Below are 16,075 nucleotides of genomic sequence, written 5' to 3'. Positions count from 1 at the left end.
AATCAAAATAATCAGACGTCATCATTTCCATGGGTTCTTAACATCTAAATATTCGTTTATTTATTTATTTTTGGCCTTTTACTCTTTTCGTCAATTTATTTTGTACTTTGTAAAAGGTTTTAAGGTTTATTATTATTATTAAAAGTTTATGTTTTACATAAAGTAGTTCACTTTATGTAAAAAATTGTTACGAAATTTTATTTCAAAATCTGCTTCCGTTTATTACAAATGAGTTAGAAACTTTTTTATTTAAACAATCGAATTATTGAATAATATGCTTTTTCCGTCAATTTATTTCTAATATGCCTTTTAAATTTTGTAAATGGTAGTGAAATCAAGGTTTAATAAAAACATCTAATAAAATTATATTATTTTTAATATTACAGATTACGCAGATTGCTTACATATAAACTGCTTACTTAAATTAACCTTAATTTTAATTTGAGAGCTGCGATACTCTAACGTGAAACAAACAAGCAATAACAAATGTGACAGAATTAATGTAGTGACTATAAAATAATGGAGTCAAAAACTATACAAATTTTGTTTGTGTAATTTTTATTTTAATAAATTAAAATGGTCTATTTAGTCATATTTGAATCGATAAGACCGTTTTAAAATTCTTAACACAGTGTCTTTTTCTAAATAAAAATAAATATTACGGCGGTTACAAATACATATTTCTAAAACTTGACATGATATCGTCTACTTTTTGGGATCTCTGTAAACGCCCATGAAGAGTACAGAGTTTGTAGGACGTTCGTAAATGATATAAACGAAGGGGAAATTGGCAATAAACACGCTGGGATCCACTGGCCGGGATGATCTGAAGCCGAAGATTGCTGTGGCAGCTGCCGCTACGGTTCCTACAAGAGAATTAATATTTCTATAAAAGTAATTCCTTTTATTTGTTATATAATATATTTAGAAGTTAACTTTATCAGAAAATTATACATTAATCGGATTATCTTTTCAACGAAAATCCGATTAATGTATACGTAAAGAACAAACAAGTACTATAAAAATATATTTATTTTTCAGGCTATAATTCAGGCTACTCGGCTAACTAAACATAAAAACTTAAGATCATTGAACGCAAATTTTACTCTAAAAAAACTTCATCAGTATGTAACATGGATATAAATGTAACGGGACACTAAATTTCCTATTTTATCATATCTTTTAATGTTATATTATGATCTCACCTTCTTCGTCAATTTGGATCTTAGCTTTGTGTACGGCGTCGTCAAACAGAACGCCGTGGTCTTCAGTCAACGTGCTAAAGTCGGCAGTTACGTTAAACAAGTCGCCCACGTCCAGAGCTTCTAAAACCTGAAACAATTCAGAATATGTATAGTAGTATATAATATTAAAATATAGTAGTAACAACAAATAACATAGTTTAATAATGTTAGCGTTTATCCTAATCAAAACACATAACTTTACGATTAATAAATTTCACATTTAATAAGTCCATTACTCGTTTTAGAACCACAAAATGGATATAAATTAACCAGTGTCCCATCCCATTTATATCCCATTATGCATCATATTATTCTATTGTTGTAATTTTATTACACTTATTTTAAAGACACTTCATCTTTAAATAAGTGTTATAAAAAAGATCGTGATTAGATGCGTAAGAGTACGTACTATCATTTCAACCCATCACGGGTTTTATTTCATTTATATATTAAATTAAGGAATAATTTCTAGCTCTAATCCCATGAAATATTTAAAAGTGCCAAAAATAAAACAAAACCTAAGTAATTATTACTGGTTTGCTATTTATTGAGTTAAAGGCCTCTCGCCCACGGCCACTTTTTGTTAAAGAGTGACACTTTTTTCTTCATTATCAACGTCATAAATTTTGACAGAGCCTCATTTTTTTTCTTAAAAGCATCTCCCAGTAAACCTAGAGTGGTGCAAGACAGAAGTATGCAGGTGTGTAAACGTGATAAAAGAATTATACAAAACATTGAATAGTCATAACAAGTAAACGCAAATAGGAGACATTATAATGTAGATATAAAGTACACATTTACATATACTGTATAGTACACAATTAGTCTGAAGTTACGACTATTTTTCTTCTATTATTAAGTCTTCTAACTTTATTTATTATTTAATTAATTTATTTATTATTAAATTTTTATTAATTAAAAAGAAATTCTTACCCTTTTAATAGATAGACTACGTTCAATTGTAAATTTGGGAATCTCGACAACAACTTCACGGCCCATATAGTTCTCCTCAACAACTGAAGCTAGCCGCTCCGGAGTAAGATTCGCAATAATATTGGTTACACCTGAAATCAAACGTGTTTAAAAGACATTGTAATACATTTGAACTATGTGACAATAATTTAACAATCTATGCTTAACAATATTTTAGTTGAAATTTACCTAATAACAAGAAGTGTAAACTAATGTAATTCGTAGTTAATTAATAAAAGAAATACATTATTAATCCAAAATTCATGGGTACCTTCTTTCATAGAGTAGGGAGGCAGGAAAATGTACATGCTCATATCATTGCCCTTGTATGGTAGTTCTAATATTTGAGCACCGAGATCATCGTTCACCACTAAAACAAAAATACATTTATAAAAAACAGTTATTTATTTTTTAAGCGAAAGCCGACAAGAAACGTAACACTAGCTCTTAACAAATATGGTTGTACAATGAGCCCATGGCAACAATTAGCTTCCTAGGAGAGCATCAACAATATTAATATCCACCCTTTAGCATCAATACAGTATTCTTGGATATAAAAATATACTTTTTTAACATTATGTTTGTAATATTGGTTTTAAATTTCTCCAGTGGCAGATCTGAAATCTTTTATGGACTTTTATAGTACATACGTACCCTGTACCATAAATGATCTAGTTAATTTTTGAAATCTGCTTATTTTATTCCTTGTATTAACACCGTTTCCATTACTGTTTTTTTAAATAATTTCGAGTGTTTTTGCGGACAAACAAAACATTATTATAAATATTTTACTTTTTATCCTATGTTTTTTAGTTTTAATATCTTACTAGTTTTACATAAACACATATTATGCTTAAAAGAATAATAAGATATAAATAATAAGAGTACTAACTGTAATGGAAAGTTCCTTTTTGTTTCATAAAGTGTACGAGCGTTTGTCGCGTTTCAGATACGAAGAAGGGTTCCTTCTTAGTCCTTTCTGACGGAAATTTCGAAGCCCAAACTCCTTTGAAATAAGCAGCGTTGGCTAGGACTAATTTTGTAGCCCGAGTAATTGCGTCTTTTGGCAATAAATCTTTAATGTTGTTCTTTGTAACCCGCGCCACCCATTCGTTGATGTAATCACGTGATTCGAATGGATTATCGTGGAAATTCTGAAATAAAATAGTATAAATAATTAATAATGTATTATATTATAATATATTATACATGATGTTATGTTAAGCATTTTATAAAAAAAAATCACAGATTTCTAACTATGACACATTCTTTGTGTAGTACAAAGTTTTGAGATAATACATAACATACGAATAAATACACTACTCAATGCTATGAGACATCTTTTAAATGATTTGCAGATTGTATAAAAAATTGTGGTCAACAAAAGGTCAACTTCGATATAATTATGTTAATACTCTAATTTTTTTTATAATATTTTTTGACTAGAAAATTCTTAACGGACTGCAACCTTTTTTTAAAACAAAAGTAGTGAGTTAAACTACTCATTGAAAAACTTCAGACAAATTTGTCAAATTATTAAGCACAAGCGACTTTTTATTTATTTATATTATTTCAGTCACACAGACTCAAAGTTTTTAAATTTTGGAGATCATCATCATCAAGGAGATGTACCAATTCAAAGTAAATCCGTACACATCTGAACGAAGATACCTGCAATTTAGCAAAACGTTTTTGAATTTAAAATTTAATCGAGCTTTGGCTATTATGTAGCAAATTTCTTTGTGGACAATTTTCCGTAATATTTTTTTTTATTCAGTAAATAAAAAGAAGTATCTCAAAAAGACTAAAATTTTGTCTATTTACGGTTCGAATGTATTTTTAACGAAATCGAAGCGGGGACAGTTAACAAATTAAAAAAAGGAACAGTTTTCGGAATCCTAGTTACAAATACGCATGTGTAGTTCGTTGTCTCATTATGAAATGGTTATAAAAGCGCTTTTCATAATAAGCGAACATCGACTTTAGATAAATACTAATCCACGAGTAATTTTTAAACACAATAACTTATGTTTCAATAAAATGGTTCCTTTTATACCATTAAGGGACTAGGCACTTGGCACAAGGATCGTATCATCGCGTCTCCCTGTTGAAAATTAATAGGTTAACTAAATTCATGTAATTACTGCAAGCTATAAAAAGTTAGTTATTTGTATGACCAATTCACCGTTGATATCAATAATCATGTCATGTCATAACGCTGAATTTGTAACTGAACACGTTTGATATGTTGGCATACTCGGTCAATGATAAATTGAGTAACGGTTTTATAAGAATTATAATACATTTTATGAGGAATATTGTAAAACTGTTTTTAATATCCCTCGTAAAATATAAATAACCTTTTCTTAACAATTATAAACCTTTGTATGTTGTTGTAATACAATACAACTGAAATCATTTTGAATGCTTTCATAAAAAAATATTATAGTTATTATGCATAGCGGGTCTTTAAGTATTGTCACCTATAAAATTAAAACTAAGGCTTTTTTAAGGTTTTTTTTACGCTAAAAAAATATAGTAAGATTGATTTAAGTCGAAGTGTATCCATAATGTGCACCTCTATTTTGGATACATTACTGTTGTCTATGTGACTATTCATCAATTACTGCACGCACTATATTCATGTCTAATTTGGTCACTGCTTTTTTTACGGATGTCTACAGGCTCTCCAGTTTTCCAGACTTTTTTATGAGAGCTAGCACACATTTTAGCATTCAAAACCTGTCATCTTTTATAATTCAAAAGATTATAGTTTAATTTTTATTAGTCTTAAATTGAATGTGTACAATCAAAAGGAAATTCTTGATTCGGTATCGGAGAACTCATTAAAGGATCCCGCGACGCACTGTTCTATACAACGACAAGCCGTAGGATGTCGTGATTTTCCTCGAAATACATTTACGTCCGTTTTTAGTTATGTTCTCAAAATAAATATGTGTCAAACATATTTATTTTGAGGACATCAAAGACATTTTATTCATTGCAACAATGCTGCAATAAAAATACCACACACAGTCTCGCTCTATCATTCCCACACACTAGTAGGCGTTTACAAGACAACAAACAACATATCTCCTTTTTCTCTTAAAATCGTTTAATATAGAAGAGGTTTTAGAAGCTCTACCTATACAAGATAAACATGCGTTATTATATATTTTATATTATTAATAAATAATGTTTCGTACCAAAGCATCCAGTTCTTCGGAGAGCAGTTCCAATAAGCACTGGCGAACGTTGAGTCCTCTGTCTACGAACATTTTATTCGCGCTGGTGAACTCGTAGCTATCGCTGTTGTTATTCATTACCCGTGACCTCTTATCTACCTTGTAAGCCGTCATTAAATTTATTTTATCCTGAAAAGAAATAAAAAGAAACGTCATTACTTTTATAAACAGAAATCACTAATATAGTATTTTCTTTAGAACATGATATAAGATGGTACGTCTAACGAATATAATAATCTTATATCTCACACATAACTTTTGCTAAGTAAAGCGTACTGTATATCCCAACACAGCACCTGTACCCTTTTGCTTTACCAATGTCTTCTAAATACTTGTAAGGAACAAAATATAAGAGCAATTCAATGAAAAATGAAGGAAAGTTTGTAATAACTTCCACAAAATATTTATTAACACGGTTCTTGAAATTTTAAGAAATAATGTTTTTTCTTTAGAGTTGATGCAAATATTTTGTTTAAAAGTTGTTAAAAATTTTTTGTTTTAAAGTTGCCTATCCGTACTTGTTATAATAATAAATAAAAAAAACTATGGTATTAATATTATGCAGGTATCTTATACTATTATTACACGTTTTGTAAACTATGCTTTAGATTCTGAATTTGTGCTGTGTAAATAAAAATGGTACATAAACGGTTTAAAAATAAAAAATCAACTCACCAATTTATCAGCTATTTTTAAGGAATGTTTTAATGATTGCTCAGTTTGTCCACCTGCAGCGAAGTACGCTAATAACAGGGAATGGTACACAGAGAATGGCGAGAAGAAAATGTTGTCATCGGGTACGAGTTTATTTATCTCATTAAAGAGATGCAAAGTGAATTCCAGTTGTCCTTTGTACAACAATTCACGCGACTGTGAATCCAATTTCTTAGAGGAGTCATCTTTGTAAAAGCACTGACTGCTTACTAACGTCGTTGATATTAAAAATATTAGCACCAATGATTTCAGCATCTTTAATCTGAAACAACAATGTTTTATCTTTAGTGTAATATGTAAAGACCATTTTTCACAATTATTTAGATCAACGTAAATTATAATAGAAGTACAAAATACGAATAAAAGTGTAAATGAAAGCAAGCCTAAAAACAATAAATTTATTCAGAATAATATCAATATTGCGATAGTAAAAACATCCTGTAGCATTGTTATAAGTTTCTGTTGTTGTAGCGTCTTAAAATATACCAGTATTAAACAAATAATTAAATACAATGAATTTGTTAATAAGCTTCAAACTGTCAATTTTCGATGAAAATAAGTTGAATTATCTTTTTATAATTTGAAACTCGTTAACGTCTGACCTACCTTTAAATAAAATTATAGTATCGTAATGATTCACACAAAAAAAGATAGTTAGAAGAATTCAACTGTAGTGGCAGTGAACAATTATATAGAAACACTGCTTTCTCTCGTTGCGGTTGAGTCGCAAAGGTCGAGTTTGCGGTAGATAAACGAGTGGAGGGGAGAAAGTCCAATAAAATAGTACACTCATTTATTTAGATAGCTCTCTAGATCACGTTCACATTAAAATTAAAACTGTTGTTTTTTTACCATTACAAACGTTGACTAATTATTTTTCATATTATAATACAAATTAAATTTATGTTATTGATATTAAATACATTGCATCGATACCGTTACAGAAACTAATTAAGATTTCCTTTCATTTGTCACAACTCGATGTACGATGTGTGTGATTTAATAATACGTTCACACGCCTAGCTTTTACATGTTCAACTAAATGTTACGGCGATTTGTCACGAATGTTTTCTAGCGATAGGCAGCTGCCCCTGACTCAATTCATCACAGCTCCAATAACGTGTGGGAAATCCCAAATGGGCAGGCGTTTTTTTTAAATTACCAGCACTGCATTTACTTTTACGGTCATAAAGTCAGTAATGGCACGATTTAGTACCCAGAGTAATCAATCTTTTACAGCCCGAACTGTAAAATATTGGATACGTATTCTGTTTTATTTGCACCATTTGGCATATTTAAAAACATAAAACAATTACCTTTAACAGTTATAAATTGCGAATTTAAAAGAACCAGTGAAACATGAGACAACAGTGTAGCGAATCGTGCCGCGTTGGCTTTGTGCGAATTTAAATGTTACGAACGTCACGGGGATTCCCGATCTCACTGCGCTGACCACGTTACCAATTGGTTCTCTGCATATAATGAGACATGTGGGCATAATGCATGGATTTCCCTTCCATTCACGCTTTGTAAGATTTAACTGTGCTGCTTCAGAGAAAGTCAACAACGCGTCACCGCGGACTCTTTTATTACACAACAGCCGGATCGGTAAACCGTGTCAATACCAACGTTATGTATTAAAATTTTAAAATCACCTGGAGGAGTGAAACTATTTCTCTAAATATAGTTTTACGCTCTTTTTATAAAGTGCCGTTTTCAAAATGTAGCTTAGTAAAAAAAACGTTTAAAAGCTTTCCAAATACTAAAAGCAAGCTTTTGTCTGGTCCGTATCTCTTCCATTGTGAAAAAATCGCACATTGTGAAAAAAAAACACAAGTCGACTTTTTTCAAAAACGAGGCCAACAGAAAGCAATCGCTATTCATTTCTCGCTCGACCTTAATAACGCCCGAACGATACGGATGTTGATTAATTTAAATCTAATGCACAATGATGATTGCTTTGTGTGTTAAAGTAGCTATTATATATATATAAAAATAAATATATATATATATATATATACATATAAATATATTTATATATATACATATATATATATATATATGTATATATATATATATATACACACTTATTACCAATCACCTAGTATAAAGTCACGGTTGGTCACTCTAAAATAACTATTTTTAGGCGTAATAATATAATAAACATACTAACACATAACTACTTTTGGCAGTACAAACTCTGCGTAGACAAATACTTAACAGTAATATGTAGTAATCTGAATCAAAAATCACTTTTTCTTATTATATTATCATTAAGTTAATAATTTAGAAACCATTGATTTTTGGATTAGATGTACCATACAATAATTGACCACAAATGAACTAAACATTCGTTCTTATTCAACTTTTAAACTTGTAACCAATCACTTGTATATTGCAGTAAACTAAAAACATTGGAAATAAATCGGTCACCTGGATCTGGTTTTAACAATATGTCGATCGAAACGGCGATAAAAGATATAAATTGTTTTTTTTTTTCTTTTTTGAACAGACGTTCATGGACCAGAATAATAAGGCGTCTTAAAGTTGAAGATGTCGTCCGCAATCGACTTTTATTAATTCACGAGGCAGGTAACCTCTTAGGTTATTAGTATTTATTTATTCTATTTATAATATATATTCTATCGTGTTATGAAAACTTTTTTATAATTAACACAATATAAAGCGTACGAAAACTTGCAATTATAATATTCACGAACAAATTTGACAATTTCCTCGTGTGAACCTTGATAAACTTTATTCCACTTTAAATGTTTCATTATTTAAAATGTCACTATATGAAATTATTTTAATGTAAAAGAAATACTATACTTGGGATACTTTACAACTGTTATTATTAATGTTTATATTATATTGTTTATTTTCTGTCATTAATATCTGCGTATGTGATGCACATAAAGGATATCTCATAAATCAACGTTAAGTTGGAGTCTGGAAATATACAGAGGTTATAAATATAAAAGCTTTTAAATGAGTGAATTTGTATTTTTATTATTGACAAAAGCCAACACCTTTTTCAATCACTCAGTATAAAGTAAAACTTGGAGATATGATGCTTTAATTATTTTTCTCCCAGTCTGTCAGGGACAGATTGATTTATGGAAAGGGTTTACACATTCATTATAACTTTTACACCTTCTACCATTCGCCCTGTATAATAAAATCTAAATCAAGTATTTTTAAAATAAAGGCAAATTATTCAACAAAGCAAATACATTTTTTGCGCTTTTTTTACTTTTACGAGTACAAATCTCTAACTTTTGGATTTCTTTTGCATATTAGTAATCCTTGTTTGAGCGAGAGATGAAAGTTTTAATAAATAATTTGCTCAAAATTAAGCTACATACATATTATTAATAATATTTTCTAGGATCTACACCTAATTGGCCTATCAACCGATTTCAGTTTAATTTTAATACAAGGGGCAGCTGGTATAGATTTTATCTGTAAAAAATTCAGCCCAACAGAACATCTACGCAATTTGGGAAAAAATATAGAAAATTGTTTGTCACAAATAAAGTATATATACGGAAAAACTACGAGACATGTTCCAACATCTTTAAGTTACAAATTAGCCATTAGCAGTAATAGACATGGCCGCATTTAAATGAAATAATTGTAAATAGATACTGCGAAGCCCTAAATAGGCTAATTATTTATCTAGTTAGTAATTGTAACAATTCATCAACTTAATTTGAAAACTTCACATATTTTATTGTTATTTTTAATGATATATATATTTCTGTATTAATATTAGAGATTAAAATAATCCTAATATTACAGACGTAGTTATTGGTTTTTCATTAAATATTTTATAACTCGTAGACGACCGGTGCAATTTTGAACCGAATTTTATTGACTGAACGCAAAGAAATTTGTAGTTTAGTATATTGAGGGTTCATTGTAAGTATATTTTTACATATTCGTGCTTCGTTTTTAATGTATTCGACGTAGGTGTTCTGTGTAATGTAATTAATAAAGTTTTCTTTTGTTACGTCCTTTTCGAACTGTAGACAAAACAGATACAGACAATCTTTAAGTCGTTGATTGAGTTCGTCACAAAAAAGCGTAATTATTTGATAATCTTAGCAACCGTTTAAAAAAATTATAGACTTTGAATTATTAAAAATTGATCTATTTATGCTACAGACTTTTTAAATTATTTCATTGTGAACACATTCAACAGTTAATCTTATATATGAATACCCTGTCTTCAGGTTAAAATCACAGGGAATATTTACATAAACCGTCTTTTCCAAGAGTATATACAGTGGGAAAAAACGTATCTTAGCAAGAAAACCTTTTCAGCCAGATTGCTTTTCTATATATATGATACAATATAATCAACTTAATTTTTCTGCGAAGAATGGTGTAAGTCCCAAGGCTCTGCGATGACTTCTTAACGTTTTTAAGATATTCACAAGTAAAGTTTTAAGTTATATTTTTGTTATTTCGGAAACATCATTATCCAAAGTTACAATATTCCCACTGCTCATAAAATTAAAAAAGTTTTTTTTAGCTCTAGTGAATAATATCATCTTTATCGGTTACTATGTTTTTGTTTCTTTGCGACGATATCCTGTTTATAACATATCGGGTTGACTCTGATTGTATTTCTTTCGGCCTCGTCTCTCGTTTGTATGTCTTTACATTCACATCGAGGCCAAGCAGGCTCTAACTCACGTAACGTTTGCATAAGCAGTTCACCGTCAAGCAATACGATGCTAGAATACTGATCACAAAAACGAATAGTAATTTTTATGTTTTAGTAACTATAATATTCAAGAATGATTTACTTTAAAATATTTAATACAACAATACCAATGAATAACAATAAGATACTGGAATCAATATAATGTATGACTAATCTTGAAGGAGAAGTCGTATACAAATTTTCATATATTACATTTTTAAGAACAATAATGCAAATAAATCTAAACGATATCTTCTTCTTTTGTTTTAGTATTTTTAATTATTTAACTCTATAAATATTTCTTTTAAGAGATTTTGTTCGAATAGAGTTACTAAACCAACACTATGTGAAGAGAAATGCATCTTAATTTCGTAATATAGCTAACCTGACAGACCTTGTCCTGTCTTAACTATTATAAATCAAATCTAAGCGAACTGGCAAACGCACGAAGTACGTACCAAACTGTCTAATGCACAATTTAAAAAATTATTCAAATACCTGGAAATATTCTACATTTTATGCAATTTCAATTTTTTTCTGTAAGACCATTTTACAAAATTTTAGGAAACTTAAAAAGAAAAAATTAAATGGGAATTAATGGATTTACTCTCAAGTTATGGCGTGACGAAGGGCAATAAGAATTACTATCAAAACGTACAAACAACATTTATGAAATTATATCGTATATAATTACATGACATTAGTTTAAATTGTTATGGTCAATGATAATTCACGGTAATTTTTGTCAAATCCTGTTTTAAAACGAAGTAAAAGATACTTGAATAATAAGAATGCTATAAACTAAATTTGCCTGTCTTGACCTTACAGAGACCTAACGGAATCTCCATAAATGCAACCGCCTGAGGCTCAAGTGCATCTCATGCCCGGCCGCTAACAAAAATCTTGAAAATCAAATAAACTCGCCTCACAATGGTCGATCTGATATCTGCTCAACGGAAATAAACACTTTTATGTTGACATTGACTTGAAAACCCACAACCATTATATCATTCACACAGAAAATTGCAGCGTACCTTTTTAGATTTTATAATTATTGCCATTAAAACACTTTAAACAATATTTAACTGTATACATTATTTATTACTCTAACATAACATCATTTTTAAAGTACTATAAATAAATCTTCACGCGAAAATAATGAAAAATGTAATATGTACACACTTAGTAAATTGCTATTTGCTGATATGTGTCACTAAAACCATGATTACATCAGATTAATACAAGAAAAGCTTTACCTGGCTTTTTTGTCATTGTCATGGAAAATCTTATATTGTAATTTTATTTTATTTACCAAATTTGTCACGTATCTAAGTTGCCGGTATTTTTCAAACATTTTAGTTTAAGATAAATAGAAAAAAATTAAATACAAGCATTGCTTATGTTATGTTATTTCTATTAATGTATGAAAGTTACGCCATATGTTATATTATATATATGTTACATGTATATATTATATCTGCGTTAAACATTTATGTTATGCTAATCTTGTTTTTACTTAAATTTTGATTGGGATGATTTTTTAAAAAGTATTATTATAAAATCAATATCCGTTATGATATATAAAATATCTGTGCGCCCAATTACTAGAAACTTTGACACTTATCATTACAGAACTGATCATCTTTAACTTAGGTAAATGCTGTTGGTAATGGAGTTCGGTCATATAAGTACACTAGCCACAGGAAGTTATTTACCTAAAATATAAACATTATCTTCTGTATTATAGAACAACAGAAACGCATTTCCTTAACATGGAATAACAAAAACAAATGACGCATGTAAAACAATATCATAAAGATGGATGCACAATGCAAACTTATCATGTAGTATTAAAAAATATTACGTCCTATAACTTGGAACTAAAATATTATAAGTGTTAGCTAATAAAAACAATACCACAGTTATTACAGATCATATGTGCAGGCCGCAACGATTTATGTGTCATTACTGAGTGCGCTTACGTTCATGGATTCGTCATAGTAAATTAGAAAGCGTACATAACAAATCAGCACCAAACGTTATCGACCGATGCATTGATAAAAACAGTATTTACACAATTAAGACCTAATTCTCAAGTGTATTTGTTCAACAATTGTATATATACGTCAAGTTATTAGCTTACTCAAATTGCTACATGTCAAATAACACACTCGACAACTATTATACCCGACGACTCATAATGAACAAAATATTTTTATTTCAATTAGTGAGAAAATTGTATAGTAAAATCAAGTGTAGCTTTATTGATGATATTCCATAAATAATTTTAAAATTCCGGACTCACCGACTGCAAGATGTCCTTTTTCTGCAATAGATTCTTCAAATATGCTTCCAGAATTAAATCTTAAATTGTTATCTCCTTAATTTATGCCAAAAACACAATATTTAATTTTGATTTATAAACTTTGTAAATTTTATATTTGTTTGTAATGTATTAACAATTCGTCCGAACGTAACGTTATTCCGTGGCGAAGCGCAGAGACACACTGAATGAGGGCTAGCCGCTATCCTCTTTTTTATGTTGCTGTTGTAAACTGGTATGCGCCTGCACAGCACGATCGCCAGTGTCAACAGAAATCGAGGAAAATGAAAACACCTTAATTTTGTCGCCCACATGCTATAGAAGTCAAAAGGTTGCTAAATGCGATATCCCCACATAAACTTAATAAAGGTAACGTTAAGCAGTTAACGGTACAGCCGTACAGACACGGTATTATCGGATAAAAGTGTACTTCAAATGCGGCAATTAAATAAAACAATATTACGTATAAAATTGATTATTTATATTAAATATCTGATGGTCTCTTTATATTTTGCCTTCTTGAAATTTTAGAATTGAAAAATCATTAGATGATATAAATTAAAAAAAACATTAAATCTATTTATTATTTGCAAAATTAGTCATTGAATCCTTACTATCCTAATAAATATAATTTCAAAAACAATGAAGAATTGTACTAACAAACTAAAATCAAAATATTTACAAAGAATAATAATTTTCTTCGTAATTTTTTATATTATAAATAAGATATTTTAAAAATTAAAATATGATAGATATATATTACTAAAGGAATATACAATCTGGCCTAGCGTCGCAATTGCATTCATCTTCATCGTAAAAGAATACGTTTCGTTAATCCAGTAGTTTATTAGCGATGATATGCTAGCACATCCTAATCATTTAATACCTTCATTTCAATCATAAGATGTCTATTGCTTGTCCAATAGGACCGATAGAAAGCGGCTTGCATCCTGCATCATCTGACGACCTTGAGGAAGTCATCCACCTTGTGGGAGGATGTCCTACCTGTCTACGCTGCGCTTGTCGGTCTATGGTATCCGCCCCAGCGACCAATTATAAACATGAAACTACCTAAACGATTTCAAAAAATATGTTTGTAAATTTTTTTTGCTTATTTGCTTGTTTTGTTAAGAACAATGCTGTTTGCCTGTTTGCATATACAGATTCAACCGGTTTAAGGTGGCATAGTCCTAATGGCGTTTATCCTGAACATGTAAAGGTTGATAACTATGCACGAAGTTTCCCCAACTTCACCAAGGACCTATGTTATGAGGTCAGCAGGTGCAACATAAAGCAGTGCGAGCAAGCTACTTTAAATTAACTTCCGCTGTGATCAAAACTACTGGTTTTATAAGAGAAGGCACTCTATCAATAACTTTTCTAAAAGTAATAGGTGATTGAAGTGAAAATAGTGAAATTTAAAGATTTGTTTACATGCGGTTAATTTTTTCAATCGCAGATTAAAGTGGAAGCTATGTTAGTACAAGCTAAAGATATATATCAATATATATCAATCCAAATATACTAATAGTCCTACGATATACAGGAATAATATACATAAAAGCGAACGAGAGAGAAGAACGCGAACTCACTGAGAAAATAATAGATGCATATAAACGTTTCCTTAACTTTATTAGAATAAGTTATTCATTTTCTGGTTTATCTGGTGAACATAGTATAGTAAAATATTACGATAATATTCATAATTAATACTACAGTATTTAAAAAATCGTGACTGGTCTAGATTTAACGTTTTTATTGGCAAAAAAGTAAGGTCTAAATAATGATATATATAAGAAGAATGAATAAATATATGAGGAAGGCTTAACAAATGTTAAACGCATATTTTCCTTAAATTAAACCTGAAACTTATAGCGGATTTCCACAATTCAAAGAATGATGGTAGATTTTTATGATTAATAATAGTAGTGTTAGTCACTCGGGATAAATATAAATTAAAATAATAAGTATTTTCCATGCCAAAATGAAATAAAATTGATACTGACGATTGACTTTTCAAGCGGATGTTTTAAAGTAACGAATTATCTTTGATGAATGGAGAAGGAAACTCAAATTCAGTGTGAAGTTCTTGCGATTAAATATATATACGGAATTATTATTGTATAGTTAAATAATAATAATAAAAAAATTATCACGAAGCCATGTTAATAGTGAATCTAGTACGATGACCGATTTCATTGTCACTTGTTGTTACCAGGTGTGGCATCAGGATTCTTAACCTAGACGTTGTTACAGTAATTTAACTCGACTTTTAGGTCACACAAGCGGACGCTTTGTGAAGTTAGCTGGTGAGAAGGCTTCCGGGGGGAAACCTAGTGCTTCTAATGTGATGTGTACGCGAATCGCACTCAGCATTCCGATTCGTGGGTGTCTTCTCAGGTTCGTCGGTTACTATTATCGATTTATCGGGAAACGTCTAATTTTAATATTACTACCATTATAACCTTGAACAGAGTAAAAAAGAGTGGCATAAGAAATCCAGCTTCGCTTCCATCATTAACGTTCCCCCGTTACTGGTACGTGGCAGTGTTGCATGCATGCATTAGGCCATCACTTCATCCAGGAGATCGTGAACGTGTCACGGCATCCTTAACGCACGGCGATTCACCCCGCTAATTACTATGTAATGCTAACCTAACTGTTACTCACTTTGTGAGCACTGAGTTCATTACTTATTCTGTTAAAGTTAATAATCATGTCATTTTGGCACCCACTGACACCGACTTTCGTACAAGAATAACGATAGTTCACTACTTGCCAAGCTAACGGTCTCTCAACAAACGACGGAGAGAGCTATGCTCGGGTCTTCTCTACGAGTTAGAATTAGGAGTGAGGAAATCTG

General features: G+C 30.2%; 1 protein-coding gene across 3 annotated transcripts; it reads right to left on the bottom strand.

Moving 5' to 3' along the window:
* Positions 1-398: 398 nt before the first annotated feature.
* On the bottom strand, positions 399-13,406 carry LOC137929372 (serine protease inhibitor 88Ea-like). Of its 3 annotated transcripts, none has more exons than XM_068772284.1 (8): positions 7,112-7,199; positions 6,137-6,437; positions 5,423-5,590; positions 3,109-3,370; positions 2,488-2,586; positions 2,178-2,308; positions 1,206-1,332; positions 399-866 (listed from the first exon to the last, which is right to left on the bottom strand). In XM_068772284.1, the coding sequence occupies exons 2-8, from the start codon at positions 6,428-6,430 to the stop codon at positions 706-708; spliced, it is 1,242 nt and encodes a 413-aa protein (XP_068628385.1). In that variant the 5' UTR covers positions 6,431-6,437; positions 7,112-7,199; the 3' UTR covers positions 399-705. The 3 variants fall into 3 exon arrangements, with proteins under 3 accessions (XP_068628385.1, XP_068628384.1, XP_068628383.1); XM_068772283.1 differs by lacking the exon at positions 7,112-7,199 and adding an exon at positions 6,782-7,051; XM_068772282.1 differs by lacking the exon at positions 7,112-7,199 and adding an exon at positions 13,195-13,406 and having other exon boundaries at positions 400-866.
* Positions 13,407-16,075: the final 2,669 nt, after the last annotated feature.

This window comes from Battus philenor, unplaced genomic scaffold (assembly GCF_028537555.1).
Source record: "Battus philenor isolate CCGP_79_NKW_IND1 unplaced genomic scaffold, ilBatPhil1.0.hap1 SCAF_5, whole genome shotgun sequence".
In the NCBI taxonomy this organism is placed as follows: domain Eukaryota; kingdom Metazoa; phylum Arthropoda; class Insecta; order Lepidoptera; family Papilionidae; genus Battus; species Battus philenor.
This window is presented reverse-complemented; position numbering and strand designations above follow the sequence as displayed.

Coding starts and splice junctions, on each gene's coding strand:
- LOC137929372 (XM_068772282.1), bottom strand. CDS start 6,430: ATGCTGAAATCATTGGTGCTAATATTTTTAATATCAACGACGTTAGTA. Junction 1,333..2,177: donor GTAGTCTATCTATTAAAAGG/GTAAGAATTTCT, acceptor GAATTGTTTCAG/GTTTTAGAAGCTCTGGACGT. Junction 867..1,205: donor GATCCAAATTGACGAAGAAG/GTGAGATCATAA, acceptor ATTCTCTTGTAG/GAACCGTAGCGGCAGCTGCC.